Here is a 16,213-nt window from a genome sequence, read left to right on the forward strand (position 1 = left end):
ATTTTACAATACTCCACGTCATCTTTTAAAAAACCAAAATCCATATATTTATTTATAATAAACTTAATGGACTGAAAAATATTCCTATGCTATCACTGTTCAACAAGTAGTCATTTTATATTAGCTACTGCCTCAAATCAATGACAATGATGCCCTTAAGATTCAAAATATTCATACAAATTAAGTGCTAAACAAATAGCATCAAAATATACTGAGTTAGTTCTGAAAATTACCTTGATTAAAAAAAAGATAAGCCACATCAATTTAATTCCATATATATGGTACTACCTATTGGATTTATTAAAATGTTTAATAAACATAATAATCAAACTAGAGCTCCAAACTTACGCTTTTTTCTTGGAAGACACAACAATAAAAGACACAGTAGAGACTGTCTTATAACAAAAAAATACAAATACTGGCTGTAAAGATGGAGAAATAAAAAGGACAAATCTAGTTGTCTAAAAGACAATTCACTGTACACATTTTATTTACAGTTTTGTACACTGTCTTAATATGAATGGGACCGCTTTTCTATTTGAGCCATTTTTTAACCAAAGCAAAATATAACCTAAGTAATACAAAGTGTTAAAATACAGCATAAGATACAAAAACAGACACACTATATCTAGTTAGGAATGTAATTATGATGTTACATTTTTTAAAATCCACAATTATGTTTAGGAAATCACACAAACATAGATCACTGATTTGACTGAAATGCATAAATTTGTAGCAAAGCTCTAATGTTACAAAAAAACAAAAAAATTACCAAAGAATGCACAAAATTAATGTTTATTCCACCTTTATGTCATATACCCAGATCCTTCACCAATGTTACATGAGCAAAAAAAAAAAAAATAATAAAACAAACAAAAAACCAAAACAAAACAAAAAAAACCAAATGAAATCAGAATCACTAATGTTATCAAGTAGGGAAACAAATAAATTAAATCTAGCAGCCATCAGCATAGATTACAGCAATAAAATAATGCTGTAAAAAAGAAACAAAGAAAATTGCTAGAAAATGGTATGCATCATACTCTTCCAAACCAGTAAAATATGTTACTGCATACAATGCAATGTACAACAAAAGTAATTCTCTGTAAGGTAAAGAAATGCAAGTTCTTTTCTGAATATTGTGGATAGATACATGTTTTTGTAATAGTAATGCTTCTACTGAAAGCTATTACAGAGTGGGCCAGGAACACATTCATGGATTCTGGGGATGATGTGTACTGTAAATTCTTTGATTGGGATAATAGTTACTCTAGTCAAAATAGAAAAAAATTTGAACACAGAAGTACAAGACAAAGGCGAATGAGACTTCTCATATATCTTAGCAACATTTAGATGGAAATCAAATTTAAATGCAGTCCACTCTGCTTTTGAAGAGGCTTTGGTTCAGCTCCCAAATCTCGATTGCTTGACGCAGTCTCCTATGAAAGAATACTCAGAAGGTGTCTTCTTAAACAACAAACCTATTTTTAGTGGTGGAGCCGCTCTTAGTAGCTGTGTCTGCATGGGACTGATAACCAATCACTATCTTTGGAGGAAGTCCTAACCTTTCCTTGTATACCTTCCTGAAAAGGGGAAAAAAAAAAAAGGATGTCATTACTTTTGTATCCACAGACAGGCATTTTATGTATCATTATTCTTCCAGGCAAGAATATATACTAAAAACAGAGAATAAAACAGACAAATGCATGCATTTTCTTCTTTCATTTATTGATTCATGTTTATACTTTAACTTCTCATGCTGATTATTTCTGTTTCATATCAATCTGCTCAATTTTATCAATAGGTAAGAACAAGCAAGCAAAATCACAGTGCCCTGGAAGATGTACAGAGTGCTTTTTCCTCACAATAATCTTGTAAAGCAGGTAGCCCAAGTATTATTATCCCTCTTTCACAAAAGAGGAAAATAAGGCAGCTAATAAGTGACCAAATTTAAACCCAGTTTCTTGTCTCCAAATTTAGTGCTATGATAAACACATCAGCAGAGTAAGCAATACTCTAGACAAGAATTTATTTGTATGAAAATGATCTATCAGGGAAAAATGGACAGACAAAACAGCACAAAGAAAAAATACATATGAGCCATCAAGTGCTTTATATGTGGTTCAAAATACAAAAATTCTTAAAATATTGCTCCTTGACAAAGCACCTTCTGAAGAACTAGATTAATAATTTTGTAAAACATTTTGTTGAAACAAAGGTCTTTTTCATTGCCATATGGTATGACACCCATCTTCTTGAGAAAAGGTGTATCTCTTGAGAAAATGTGGCTATTTGGAGTATTGTTCCACCATACCATACCTCTCATATTTAAGGTTCTTTAGCTACAGAAGAAATATATGTCTTAGGTTTTACTAAATTTATTAATGTATCAATAAAAAAGAATACCATCAAACAATGAAAGATGAAGAACAAAATCTTTCCTTGGAAAACTAAACTAAGAAGTTCATATATAATCAGTTGAATTTCTAGGCAACTTGAAGGATCAAGAATTGGGGGAGAGGGGAAGCGTCACAATTATTCAGTTTCAAAAAAGCCAAACTGAGACGTCAGGAGGTTTAAAAAAAAAAAAAACCCAAACAAATAAAACAAAACAACCCAACTACTGCCATTTATTCAATTGTGATGGGACTTAATTATTTGTGAGAAACTTAACATCATTTACTAGGCATGACTGAGGAGGATGAAGGATTGTTACATTTTTAGGTTACTTTTACAGGATGGGAATAAAAAGTTTTTTGCTTATAAAATTTGAAAATTTCTGGAATCCATGAGGTCAATTTAAACTAAGTGAAAAAAATTTACACACTAAAAGTATAAATAATATGCACAAATACAAAATACTTCAATGATACTACCACAATTTTTAACAAGATATATGTATAAAAACAAAAACTAAGACATATTCAATACACATGCAGCAAATACATTTATTATAAGGAGAATGTGGAGCTATGATTCTTTCAGTGTATGGAATGACTTGCATGGGAAGTGCCTTCACCTACGCAGAATGGCAAGTTGTTTATAACTTAGAATCTAAGAAAGGTGCATGAGAAACCAACTTGAACAGCTAGTGTGAGTCAGAAGCATAGCTCAAACCCAGGCCCATCTCACTTCAAGGCCTCTATGCATCAAGCCATACTGCATCTCATTTACTTATTACTGGCTGTAAATATAAAAGGCTAGCCTAAATAAATATTCTTATTGAATTTTTAAAAGCTAATAGTAATAAATTTAGTAATATAATAAATAGCAATATTCAATATTTAATAAAGTAATAATAGTATTACTTTAAATGTGTCTATAACACAGAATGCCCAAAGAGATAGTTATCATCAATCTATAGCAACAATCAAAACTGAAAGTAATAAGCATTCTGAAGGAAAATCTAGCATGAAACCTGTCCATATTTTGGTCTCCTTGATTACCCCCCTTACTTTCCCCTCTCATTCACCCTTAAATACCCCCAAACTAAGAATCATGTTTTGTGTGTGTGTGTGTATGATTTTTTCAGAATATCAAGAGTCACTGACTTTAAAAGCATAATAACTGATACTAAATATAAGTGTGGAAAAGCATTGGTGAACAAAATTTTGTTATAACAGCACTCCACACAGTGGCAGAACATTATAGTGAATCAAAGTGAAAGATTAATGTTTTATTACTGGACACAGAGAAACACTACTTATAAGAGTCAGAACAGTCAAGAGTGAGAATAGAGCCATGTACTAGTGAAAACAAGAATGCAAATTCTTAAAAATTTAAATGAAAATTGTTCATGAAAGCCAATGGAAAGCACTGACATACTCCAAGGTCACATATCTAAGTTAATTCTCAAGGGACAGATAAAAATTTGCTTCCTCATCCTTTAATAACCTAGCAATATTAATATTTTGAAATGTGGCTTACCCTATATGTGTAACAGCATCTCTGTTTTCACACTCAGTAGTCCATATTGCTATCTTATCGCCTTTAGCTCTAACATTAACAACAGCTCCACACACATCATCACTGTAGTCATCAAATGACTCCCCAATAAGGCACAGCAGCTAACAAAGAAAAAAAGTCCATAACAAATTACGCCAAGATCAATAGGTCTTCAAACTTTAAGCCAACTTTTACCAAGTGTCTGCCCTGTAAAGAGCAAAGCTCACTTGATAGATACTCTGATACTCCACTGCTGTTAAATTAGTCCTTAATTTTGTCATTCAGTGTAATTCTTCAGATGACTAAGAAACAGATGAAATTCAACTCGCATGAAAACCTGTTACAGATAAACTACTAGTTTCTCTGACTCTTTAAGGAAGAGTCAAGAACATTTATATTTATGTAGCAGGCAAGATAGTTAACATGTTTCAAAACTTTTACTAGGTAGGTTACAAATTAACATAAGAATATGCTATTCCCGTGATGTTAGAAAAAGTAAAAAGTTTGTTTTTTTTTAAACTGGGGTTTAAACTGCTTTCAATTGATAAGACTCTTGGCTATCTCAACTACGTAACAAAGAAATAATTAGACTATGAAGTGAAAAGCCAAGAGCTAAGACCAAAATGTCTAAATATGCAAATTACCTATCATGACGCCCTAACTACATCTCTTAGAAAAAAAAAAAGATAAGCTATCTTTGTTAAAGGCAAAGTATATTCTCATCACTTAGAATACTTAGGGTGATTCACTAATCAAGCAAACATACTTCCTAAAATGTATTAGCTCCAAGGATTATATTAGCCAATATACTGGTATATTAGCAATTACTCACATTTTCCCACATGCATGTTTCTTATTATCTTTTCAAGCAAGGGAAAGACACAATTTAATGAAAATATTGTTTCCAAAGCATTGAATATCACCAGTACTCTAAACTGCCTCTTGAAAAATTATCTGTAATTTAAAAATCTTACTGTCTCTAGCCAAAAGCGATCAAGGTCACTTCGTCTCTGCTGTTTGTTTAATGTAATTAGCCATCGTCCTCCTCGTTTGTTTTTTTCATCTTCCCACATAGGCTCGATCCCATCCTGTGAAATTAAAGGACAGATTATCAGACACTATTTCAAAAAATGATTACTGGAGTTCAAACCAAAAATAGCAACTCCCTGCCATGTAGTTTTGCAAACAAAACCTCCTTTTGTCTCAATCTCAGTAATCTCCATAAATATTCCCATCCATTAATGCACAATCCCTTGAAACTGTAGCACCATTATATACTACCATTTAGGATAAAGATATTAGTTCCTTATTTCTAAACTATACCTATAAAAACCACGTGGCAACGCATATGTGCATAATATCAGCATATTGTCAGGTCAGGTTTCAAAGGAGTTCTTAGCTTAAAAAATGATTCATGTCCACTTAATTTTAAAGTCAGCAATTAATAAGTCATACCTTAAACAGTGAGTAGTCACAGCCAGGCATTAAATTACTAGACAGCTGGATATGGTTGTATAAACTATGTAAAAGAAAATGACAGTTATGAACAAAAGAAAATGATACATAGTTAAGTTTTAAGTACCACCTTTATAGACTATGATGAAAACACAGGACAAAAAGACAGATATTTAAAAATTCATACTTATCCATTTAAATGGGTTTATTAATCAGATTTTCATTTCTGAATGAAGTTCAAGAATTTTCTTTTGATAGTATGAACCGTTCTTGATGTAAAGTGTCTAATGTTTCTTTAACACCAAATATCAACTTATCACAACTAACCTAACTTGATTTACTGTTATAGGAACAGTGGGGTATATGAGTTTATATGACTATGAAGGCTTAAAGATTTAAGTAAAATGAACTATTTAGCTTGGAGCAGAAGAGAGTCACACAGTGCCTTAATTCCTGTTTTTAAATGTGTGATGTAGAATCAAACTCTCACCAGATGAAAGAGATCTCAGAGCCCATCTAATTCACAGATGTCTAGCTGGGAACCCCTGCTACAATAGCCCTAACAAATAGTCACCCAGATTTTGCTTTGAAAACCACCCCTTTGCTGAATGCCCCTTCACACCTGCCAAATCATCTAATTACACCTCTGAATAGTCTTACTTGTTAAGAAGTTTTCTCTTTGAAAAATGAGACATTAATGCACTATTATTGGTGGGGTTGTGACCTGATTCAACAATTCTGTACGACAATTTGGAACTATACCCAAAGGGCTATAAAACCTTGCACGCCCTTTTACCTAACAATATGACTTCCTAGGGCTGTATCTAAGAAGATAAAAAGCAAATAGGAAAAGGACCTTTACATACAAAAACATGTATAGCAGCTTTTTTTCTGTTGACAAAGAATTGGAAATAGAGGGGATGTCATCAATTGGTGTAATATGTGATTGTGATAGAATATTATTGTGCTATAAGAAATGATAAGCAGGATATTCTCAGAAAAACCTGGAAAGACTGAAGCAAAGTGGCATGTATTGTGTACAAAGTAACAGCAATAGTGTACGATGATCAGCTGTGAATGACTTAGCTATTTCAGCAATGCAAGGACTTAGGATGAGAATGCTGCCCACTCTCAGAGAAAGAACTGGTGGTGTCTGAATATGGACTGAAGCATTTTTTTTTACTTTATTTTTCTTAGGTTTTTTTTTTTTAGAACAACATGACTAATGCACATAGCTGGTGTGCATGACTACACATTTATCACCTATATGAAATTGCTTGCCTTCTCAATGGGGGGAGGGCAGATGGAAGGGGAGAGAATCGGGAACTCAAAAGTTTTAAAAACAAATGTGTTTTTACATGTAACTGAGGAAAAACAAAACACTAAACATGAAGGCTTGTTTCTAAATTTGTTTCCGCAGCATTCACAAATTGTTCCGAGCTCTTTCCTGATGCCTGGACAAATCTGTCCACAATCTCCTTCCATATGGCAGTCTTGCAAATACTTAAAGTCATTTCCTGACCAAATCTTCTCTACTTCAGGCTAAATATGTTCAGATTCTTCAACTGATCCTTTATACAGAGTAATCTCTAGGCCCCTCACCATCCTTCTCAACCTTTTGTAGATGCTCTCTAGGCTCTGTCCACGTTCATCCCAAAATGTGCCACATGGAAGTGAAAATGATCATTTCTACGTAGCCTGACCAATGGGACATAACAGAACTGTAGGTAATCTGCATTATTCTGGACACTGGTGCTCTTCATGTAGCCTAAGTCTGCATTCCTTTTTGCCTGTCACGTCATACTGCTGAGATAAGGATTAACTTTACAAGAGGACGCTGAGTCCTAATTTAGCAATACTCTATGTTAGGAGAAAGCGCAAGAAATAGGACACAAAATGAGGTATTTTGATGGACATAAGGAAAATTATCTTGAAAGTAAGGCAATAAGAACACCGAAATAGCACTCAATTCCCAAGGATATCCCAAACCAGAATAGAGAGTAGCCATCTGCGATGATGCAGGTACTCACTTCACTGGGAAAGAGGGGTTGGACTATATGATCTCCTGACATCCCCCTTTCAATTTTACGATCCTGTCAATTATGGACTCCTACATGACAGTTTTGGGGAGGACATATTTCACACAAATTAAAAATACAAGTTATGCAGAAATGATGACTATAATATTAGGTTCATAACTTGATCTTAAGGTGGAAACTCTACATAAAGCTTTCAAACACTTAAATAACCTAAAATTTTATTAGTGGAGACAGTCAACTCCCTCCACCGACAGAAACTGATCGGATGGTTGCTACGGCCTTAAATGACTCTTTGGTAAAACTGTTCAAGCATCTCTCTACCCCAGACAGGCTGGTCCATGAATGAGGGACAGAAACGGTCTGTCACCAGGCCTGTATTTTCCACCTTAATGGAGTCTGCTGGAACTTGCCCCTGCCAAATGAATCAAGGTTACCTCCATGTCAGGATGAGCCAGCACTGAAGAATCAGTTTCAGGTGGGTTTCCTCCAAAAATTTAACTTAGAGGAAAATGCCTCCAGGAAAGAAGGAACAGACACTGTTCTATTTGTTTCTCTAGACAGTTTAGACAAGTCTAAGACAAGAGTTTTGGCAATTTATGGTTCCTATGTCACTTCTGGGTGAGATGTTGTCCTGGAAGTGATAGGGCCCTTGTAACTGTGACAGGCATAAACACTGCTACGCTTTCTAACAACCTCTATCCTTTTTCCTCTGCCACACGAACTGAGCAATAAAGTGTTATCAGAGCACTGTGTCCAAATTAACACTCTACCTTTCTAAGTAAAGAACTACATTACTTGCTACAGTGGCGCTCCTCAAGTAGCTTAAGGGAATAAAATATATTCCCCTTTCTTCTACCTGCCCATTCATGAGTATGAACCTTCTTACTTAAAGGAATCTTGGAAAACCCACCACAATCTGAGAAAGTCAACTGCTTGGTCCCAACAATACATGGCCCTACGGCCACACCTGCTGGCCTCTCCAGTTGAGTAAATTAATGAAAAGCAGAGAAGGAAAACTATGTGGTTAACAGATAAGTCATCAAAGGATATAAAAGTTTCCAAAAGAAGAAATATAAACTATCAACAGCCACATAAAAAAATGCTTCAAATCTAGCAGAAATTAAAACTCTTTGGATATCCATCAAAATGGCAAAGATGACAACACACAGAAATAGTCAATACTTAATAAATACAAGTTAGTGAAACTGTGGTTTGGTCCCAAAGTTTTGGGGGGGAGAAAAAACTGAAATTATGAAAAAACAGGCACTGAATTTTGACTTTCACTCAGTATTTTTATTCCTAGGTACATACCCTAAAGGAAGTCACGAACCAAAAGAAAAGTTCATATACACACACATCTATATATATATGCAAGTATATGTATGTATATCTCAAAATATTTGTAGTAGAATTTTTGTGACTGTGTGGTAAGTGAGGAAAAAAAAAATCAGAAAGTGTTAATAAATAGAGGAAAGTGAACATGGAGGAGGACTGCACCAAGAGAAACCCCTCAGTAGCTAAATTCCTCCAGAAGACCATTTACTTGCTCCCTCTCCTCTCCCTTTTTAAAAAATTTATTTGACTTTTCCTCTCACTTTCTTAACTCTCAGCATTCTGGCTTCTGACCTCATCATTAAACTTTAAATTGCTCCCTCCAAAATTATCAAAGATCTTTAACTAACACATCTAGAAGTCTTTTCTCAATGCTGATTCCTCCTCTTCTTGTTTTCTTGATACTGCTCTACCTTGGCATGCCTTCTATCTGTCTGACTGCTCCTTCTCAGTCTCCTTTGTAGGATCTTCATCCAGGTCACACCTGTGAATGGTGAATGTCCCCTAGGGTTCGGTCCTGGGCTCTCTTCTCCCTCTATATTATTTCAGATCCCATCAGCTTCCATGGATTCAATTATCATTTCTGTTCAGGTGATTTTCAAATCTCTATCTCTAGTCCTAACTCTTGTCCTAACCTCCAGTCTCTCACCTCCAAATATCTATTAGACATGTCCACAGTTGGAAGTCCCACAGATATCTTGAACTCTCAACATGTCCAAAACTGAACTCATTATCTTTTCCATTTCAAATGTTTCTCTTTTCCTAACTTCATCATTGTCGCCCAGACTTAAAGCCTGACTCTCATCCAATCAGCTGTCAAAACCTGTCAATTCTGCTTTTGCAAAACTTCTGCTATAAGCCTGCTCTGCCATTGTTGCCATCTTGGCATAGGTCCTCAGCATTTCATGCCTGGACTACTCTACCAGCCCTACCTCAAGTCTCCTTGACTCAGTCTATCTTCTACTCATGTCCCTATTCAATAAACTCCAATAGCTCTCCATAGCTTCCTGGATCAAATACAAAATCCTGTTTCACATTCAGAGTTCTTCCAAACCTGGCTGCCTCTTACCTTTCCAGCCTTTTTATACCTTACTCCCACACACTCCGTGATTCAGTGTCACTGGATCCTTGCTGTTTCTCACACAAGACACTTCAGCTCCCAAGTCTGTTATTTTCACTGACTGTCCAATGACATAAAATGTTCTCCACCTTCATCTCTGCTGACTGTCTTCCTCTAATCCCGGCTAAAAGCCCATCTTCTACAGGAAGCTTTTCTGATGCCCTTTTAACTCTAGTGTCTTCCTTCTGTTGTTAAATTTATCTTTTTCATATGTAGTTGTCTGCACATTATCTCCTCTTCAGACTGAGCTTCCTGACAGCAGGGACTATCTTTTGTCTTTCTTTGTATCTCAACACTTACCATAGTATCTAGCACATACAGGCATTCAATAAATGCTTGTGGTAGAAGGGGAGGGTCAATGGAGTGGATTGTCAAGAAATAAAGAAGATTTAACATAAGACTTGGCTTAAAGAGAAAATGATGATAAACAGTTCATTTTCAAAATTGTTTTATATACTGAAAATGGAATGTTGCTTTCTATGCAGATATGGATCTGAGGAAAACTTTGGTTACAGCTTCAGAAAAATTGTATACTTGCACTGAACAGGTCAAAATATGAAAATAAGTTTAAAGGCTCTTATTTAAGATGCTCTGTAGTTTACAAAGATTTTCCTCAACAATTCAGTGAAATATTTAGGGAAAGTATTCTCACATTAAAGATAAAAAAGCTAAAACTCAAAAAGGCTAAGTATTTTGCCTAGTCAAACAGGATGCAGGTGGCAGAACAGGGCCTAGCACCAGGTCTTCAGGCTCCTGTACTTCTTCCATTATGCCACGATGAGGAGAGAGAACAGTGAGATAAAAAAGACGCTGAGTTTATTTGGAATAAATGGTATAATAGCAACATGGTATAATAGCAGCGAACTTTTCAAATACTTTTTTTGTTTTCTCTGCATAAGTAGAAAGAGCCTTTCAGGCTAGGAAAGACAGAATACAAATAAATGGTTAGCAGAGAGAGAAGAATAGTGGTTAGGTGGGTTAAGAACTGTGTCACAAACACAAAATTTTGACCTCTCCAGATGGTGGAAGTAACACAGGGATTTTCCTTGTCCAAAATTTTAAACAATGACTTGGATGACAGCATGTGTGACGTGCTCATCAAATCTGAACATGACAAGTTGTGACTAAAAGGTATCATTTCAAATGAGGCAATCAAGAGAGAAAAAAACATCCTGACAGGCTAAAATGACAGGATGACGATAACATGTGAAGACATGGTTAAAGAGTGAAATCCAGTATCTGGATAAAAACAGTAACTGTACACTATAACAGCAAGATAGTTAGAAAGCACTATGTGAAAAAATACCTAACTGAATAAAAGAGAAATACTATACATCCACCAAGAATTGTAGAAAATATGTCCTTGATAAATCAAAAGAAAACAGGATAAAGGGATTATTATTTACTACATAAACCTTGAATGTGTCTAAGCAATTTGTTGGGAAACTTATTTAAAAGGGGAAGTAAAAGGAATAAGCATTTACATAGCACTCACTAGGGGCAAAGCAATGTGCCAAACACTTTATCAATTCCATCTCATTTCATTCTCACACAACAATGTAGGAGGCAAATACTGCTAAGTTCATTTCACATTTGAGCAAACTGAAGAAAATGGAAATCAAATGCGTTTCCCAGGGTCACAAAACTAGTAAATACTGGAGGTCAGATTTAAACTCAGGTCTTCCTGATTCCAGGTCAGTGTTCTAAACCTACAGCTCCTCACCTTAAAACAAAAACAACAAACTACATAAAGGAAAGAAAATGGACTAGGGATTAATTATGGACAGATTACTTTATTCTACTGAACAAACAGAGGAAAAGTAATAAGGAATGTATCAAAATAAATCTGTTTTAAAACAATCCAATGGAAAGAAAACTAACAAATGGTGAAAAGTTTATGGTAAATGTCAGATTAAAAATTGGGCAACTAACACAAAAGAATTATTAAAAATATGCAAAGGTAAATTTCTTTAAATTTTTTAAAATAAATTAATTCTTTAGGTAGTCAAATGATATAAATGAAATGATCAATCACTCAAGAGAATACAAATTTTTAACAGTCATTTGAAAACATACACAATCTCAAAAATAATCAGGAGACAATTAGACTTCTGACATTCTATCTTACACATCAAATTATATGAAATATAATGCTGGCAGGGTTATAGCCTTATACATTCATCCACTAAGAGTACAACTGAAAATCAATATTAATCTTTTGGGGGAAAAAAGTTGTTATAAAAAAAGGCATAAAAGTTATAATTAATCTAATAATTTTATTGCTTAAACTATTGTTAAGATCCTGAGTTTTAACAAAATCAAAACAAAAAGGAGTTGCTACAAAATTTTCACAGGCATATTATTTCTAACTGCAAGAAAATTAGAAGAAATATACTATAAAATTATTATTTTCAAATACAAGGAATTGAGCTATGAAATACTACAAAATGGAAAATCAAAACCAAATGAACTATACATAAGATTAGGTATGACTATTAAAAAGGGGGCGGGGAGCAATAGAGGAACTATCCTGATAGTCTTAAAAAACATGACTGAGAAAACTTATGAAACTGATACTAAATTAATTTCACAATAATAAACATTTAGGAAATATTTATTTTTAAAAATGTTCATTTACATTAACTTATCTAAATGTAAATAGTTGTGCCTCACACATAACCCCCATGGAATTATTAAGAAAAAAAGAAAATATCTAAGGATTTTAATGGACTATAAGCTCAAAGAGTTAACAGGGTCACAGGGCATTTAAAAGAGCTATCTGATATTAGAAGCACTCAAAGAATACAGCAGTACAGTTAACAAGGGTCACTGACAAGTTAGAAATTGTTCCTGGGTGAGGGATGACCAGGATCCTGAAGGAGTCAAAATATCCCACATGAGCTTGATGGAGCTGAGAATGTTAAGCCTCAATAAAGATGAGAAGACTTGGGAGGAAAAGGAAAGCTGTCTTCAAACATGTGAAACATTATTGTGTAGAAAACAGATGAGGCTTATTTTTGCCTGGGACAAGAAGGTGAATTGTGTAATTTAAAGTGAGTAAGGCTTTAGTTTAACCTAAAGACTGAATTGTCTGGAGTGCAGATGGACATCTGTCACAAATGGGGTAGATGAGATTCTGGATCTGAGTAGGGATTGAATTCTATGTCCGGGACAAGGTTCTTTCCAATGCTAGGTTCCTTAGGGACCACATACAATTCCAAGGTGATAAGAATTCTTGATGTATTGATTAGTAGTAAACTAAAGTCCTACTCCAGTTTTATTTTGCTCAGTTGTTTGGCTTACAGTGAAAAGAATCAAGAAATATTTCATCATCTTTACCAGAATCTATACACAAGTACAAAAGAGAAAAAAAAATTATGGTCATTAACTTGGCTTCTCTAACAAGCTCGATCATTATTTTTCACTGAGGCAAAAAACAGGAATATATAAAGGATTGTAGATGAAGGGCAGCAGCACATGAGAAGGATTACAAGGGTGATTCAAACCACTAGGCATCCCCCACTTTGTTTCCCTCCTCTCCTTCCTAGAACTCCTAGTCATGAGGCAATATAGTGACAGGTTTTAATTACCATTGTCAAATATTTTCAGGTGCAGGAGGGAAAATGGTATAATACTCTTGTCAGGGGCTGAAAGTTTGCCAAGAAGGGAAGATTCCCAGGACTTCCATGTATAATTCTTAGGAAAGTAGGAAGGAGTTTTAATATTCACATTATTCAGATTACAAGACTGATTTAACTAATGGCTAATGACTCCAAACTACATAAAAATATGACCTATGATTATCATCATCATAAAAGCAAACTAATCTGTAATTTAAAAACTCCAAAATGAAAAAGATTACTTACGCCCAGAAGTCCTCAACAGTATCAAACTTAGAGATCAGACGAAGGTTTGCTTGCCAAGTTTTGCTCTTATCATTTTTAAAAAACCAGAGCGCCCATCTACAAATTAAGAAAAAAAAATTAACTCTGGAATTAGAGGTGAATGTAGTAAGGAAGATATACTTTTATTCCAAAAAGAGAATCTAATAGAGGAATTTTTTACAAGAGTTACGGAAAATGAGATGTTGACTTTTGCACTAGAGATTAAGAATAAAGAGTTCTAGTCTATCCTAGAAATAGTGGCAATCTATCAAATTTCACAAATATATGTTTATATATCATATAGCCTGTACCAAGACTATAATACAGCAATATTCTCAAACGTACAAAGAGCCATATTTTCCTTCAACTGTCCTTTTCTAGCTGACATTTCACAACTGATTCCCTCAATATAGAGGATCACGACATCATAGAATTGGTGTTAGCTCTCTTTCCATTCCAGCTTCTAATCTGTAATACATCATAAAGAACAGTTAAGGAAAAGCTGATAGACAAATGAAGTGTGATTAATCAAGAACCTTAACTGTAAGCATAACAAGAAATACAACTCATTAAGAGTTTTTCTTCTGGTCATTCTGAGGCCCTTTTCAACGGGCTTTAAAGGTTTCCTGGATGTGCTTCACAGTCATCTGTAACTCGGAGGCAATTCTTTTTAGTCAAGACTAGTCTTTGAAAGGTGCTCCTTATGAAAGGGTTGGGACCAGCTATAGCTGAGACTGCCAGTAAATTATTTTAGAAAAATTACTACTACTTTACATTTCATTACTAAAAATTGTGTTAACTAAATTATTACAAGAGGGAAAAAAAGCTTATGGGAAAATGGGATTCAGTATGTGGAAGTTGTATAGGTGTACTACAAAGAGGCAGCATTTTAAGATTAATAGAGGTCCAGCCTTAGATTCAGCAAGACATCTGGGTTTAGGTCCTATCTCTTACATATAGATTACTAGCTGTATGGCCACAAGGCAAGTAACTTTAATCACTCCGTGATACAAAGAACTTTGCCAGACACACAATTTGATGATCTGCATCAACACTAATAGAAATCACAAATAAATCCTGTCCACAAAAGCATCAGCCTCACATTAATTAGGTGTCATTAAGTATTAAGAGCCTCTCATTAATGATACAAAGACTACTCTGACAGAGGTCATTAACCTGAAGTCATCATTCTTGAGTTTGACATACTCTTAGATTCAAGAGGCCTGGATTCAAGAAGTGTCAATCCTGACAGGAACAATTCTAAGTGAATGACCAGTTCCCTTCACCTCTCTGACTTATTTCCTCATCTATGAAATGGGGATAAAATGACCTACTTCAAAGAATTGCACCATATAATAAGGTGCAACATATGCAATTTATCAAGTCAGTTAGCTGATCCACAAATGTAAATAAACTCCCCATTCTCATTGAGTGTAGGAGAGTGGTATGTTATTATACATAAAAATTTCCCCATTCTTTTGAAGATACATTATAATTGAGGATCGGCAAAGACTACTTGATTTAGAACCTTGAATTAGGCATCTCATATTAAGGAACTGATGATACAAGGTGGACATGACTTTGAGGCCTAGACTCCATAAGAAATTGGATGTAATAGTAACAACACTGATAGTATTCCTTTTGTACTACCTTCAACAAATTATCAGTGACTTAAATAACACACACATCGCCTGTTAAATAATAATAAATGCACGCTGACTTATTTGACTATACCACACTATCTCTTATCTTCCCAAATAACTAGTTCACTTCTAGATAAAAGGAGATGATACTTGTAGAATATATAGCACAGGTCCTGGCACATAGCAGGTGTTTAAAACACATTGCTTCCCCTGAATTACACCTTCCTTTGACTATCAGCTGTACATTGTTTTTTGTCTTTATCATAGTTTACCATATGGCATTTTTAATTGAATACCATCAACCGCTGAAATGTATGCTCTTTAAAGGCAAAATCAGTGCATTTTAAAAAATATTTGTATTTCCAACACTGCCAAAGTTAAAAAATGGGAAGAGTCAATCAACACTGGAGGGTACATGTGGAAAGACACATCACTAACACATTGTTAGAGGGTTGTTAACTTGTAAAAACCGTTCTGGAAAGCAATTTGGAACTATGCCACTAAAGGTCCTTTGATCCAGAGACTACATTAGCAGGCATATATATCAAAGAGGTCATTAACAAAAAGGCTCCATAAATACCAAAATATGCACAGCAGCAACATTTTGGAACAATACAGAATTGTAAACAAAGAAAATAGTCACTGGGAAATTGCATGCAAATCGTTATACTTGAGTATAGTAGAAAAACGAGGAATACTTGTAAAGTGAAATAAGGGTGGAAAACCATACATACCTATGGGCTAAAAAATAAACACAAAACAAATGAAACTGAATGCTATGAAATTATGACAAAC

The 16,213-nt window shown here is 34.6% G+C and overlaps 1 protein-coding gene across 3 annotated transcripts in view; it reads right to left on the reverse strand.

The window, feature by feature from the left end:
• Positions 1 to 457: 457 nt before the first annotated feature.
• The window catches only part of EIF4E (eukaryotic translation initiation factor 4E), a 46,139-nt gene continuing 30,383 nt past the window's right edge, over positions 458 to 16,213 (reverse strand). For all 3 annotated transcript variants that reach the window (XM_072624220.1, XM_072624221.1, XM_072624222.1), the window contains exons 3-7: positions 13,758 to 13,853; positions 5,401 to 5,464; positions 4,920 to 5,033; positions 3,928 to 4,067; positions 458 to 1,583 (exon numbers count right to left, since the gene is read on the reverse strand). In XM_072624220.1, the coding sequence (XP_072480321.1) occupies positions 1,469 to 1,583; positions 3,928 to 4,067; positions 4,920 to 5,033; positions 5,401 to 5,464; positions 13,758 to 13,853 (529 nt within the window). In that variant the 3' untranslated portion in view covers positions 458 to 1,468. The remainder of the gene's footprint in view (positions 1,584 to 3,927; positions 4,068 to 4,919; positions 5,034 to 5,400; positions 5,465 to 13,757; positions 13,854 to 16,213) is intronic.

The sequence above is a fragment of the Notamacropus eugenii genome, chromosome 7, assembly GCF_028372415.1.
Source record: "Notamacropus eugenii isolate mMacEug1 chromosome 7, mMacEug1.pri_v2, whole genome shotgun sequence".
NCBI classification, from domain to species: domain Eukaryota; kingdom Metazoa; phylum Chordata; class Mammalia; order Diprotodontia; family Macropodidae; genus Notamacropus; species Notamacropus eugenii.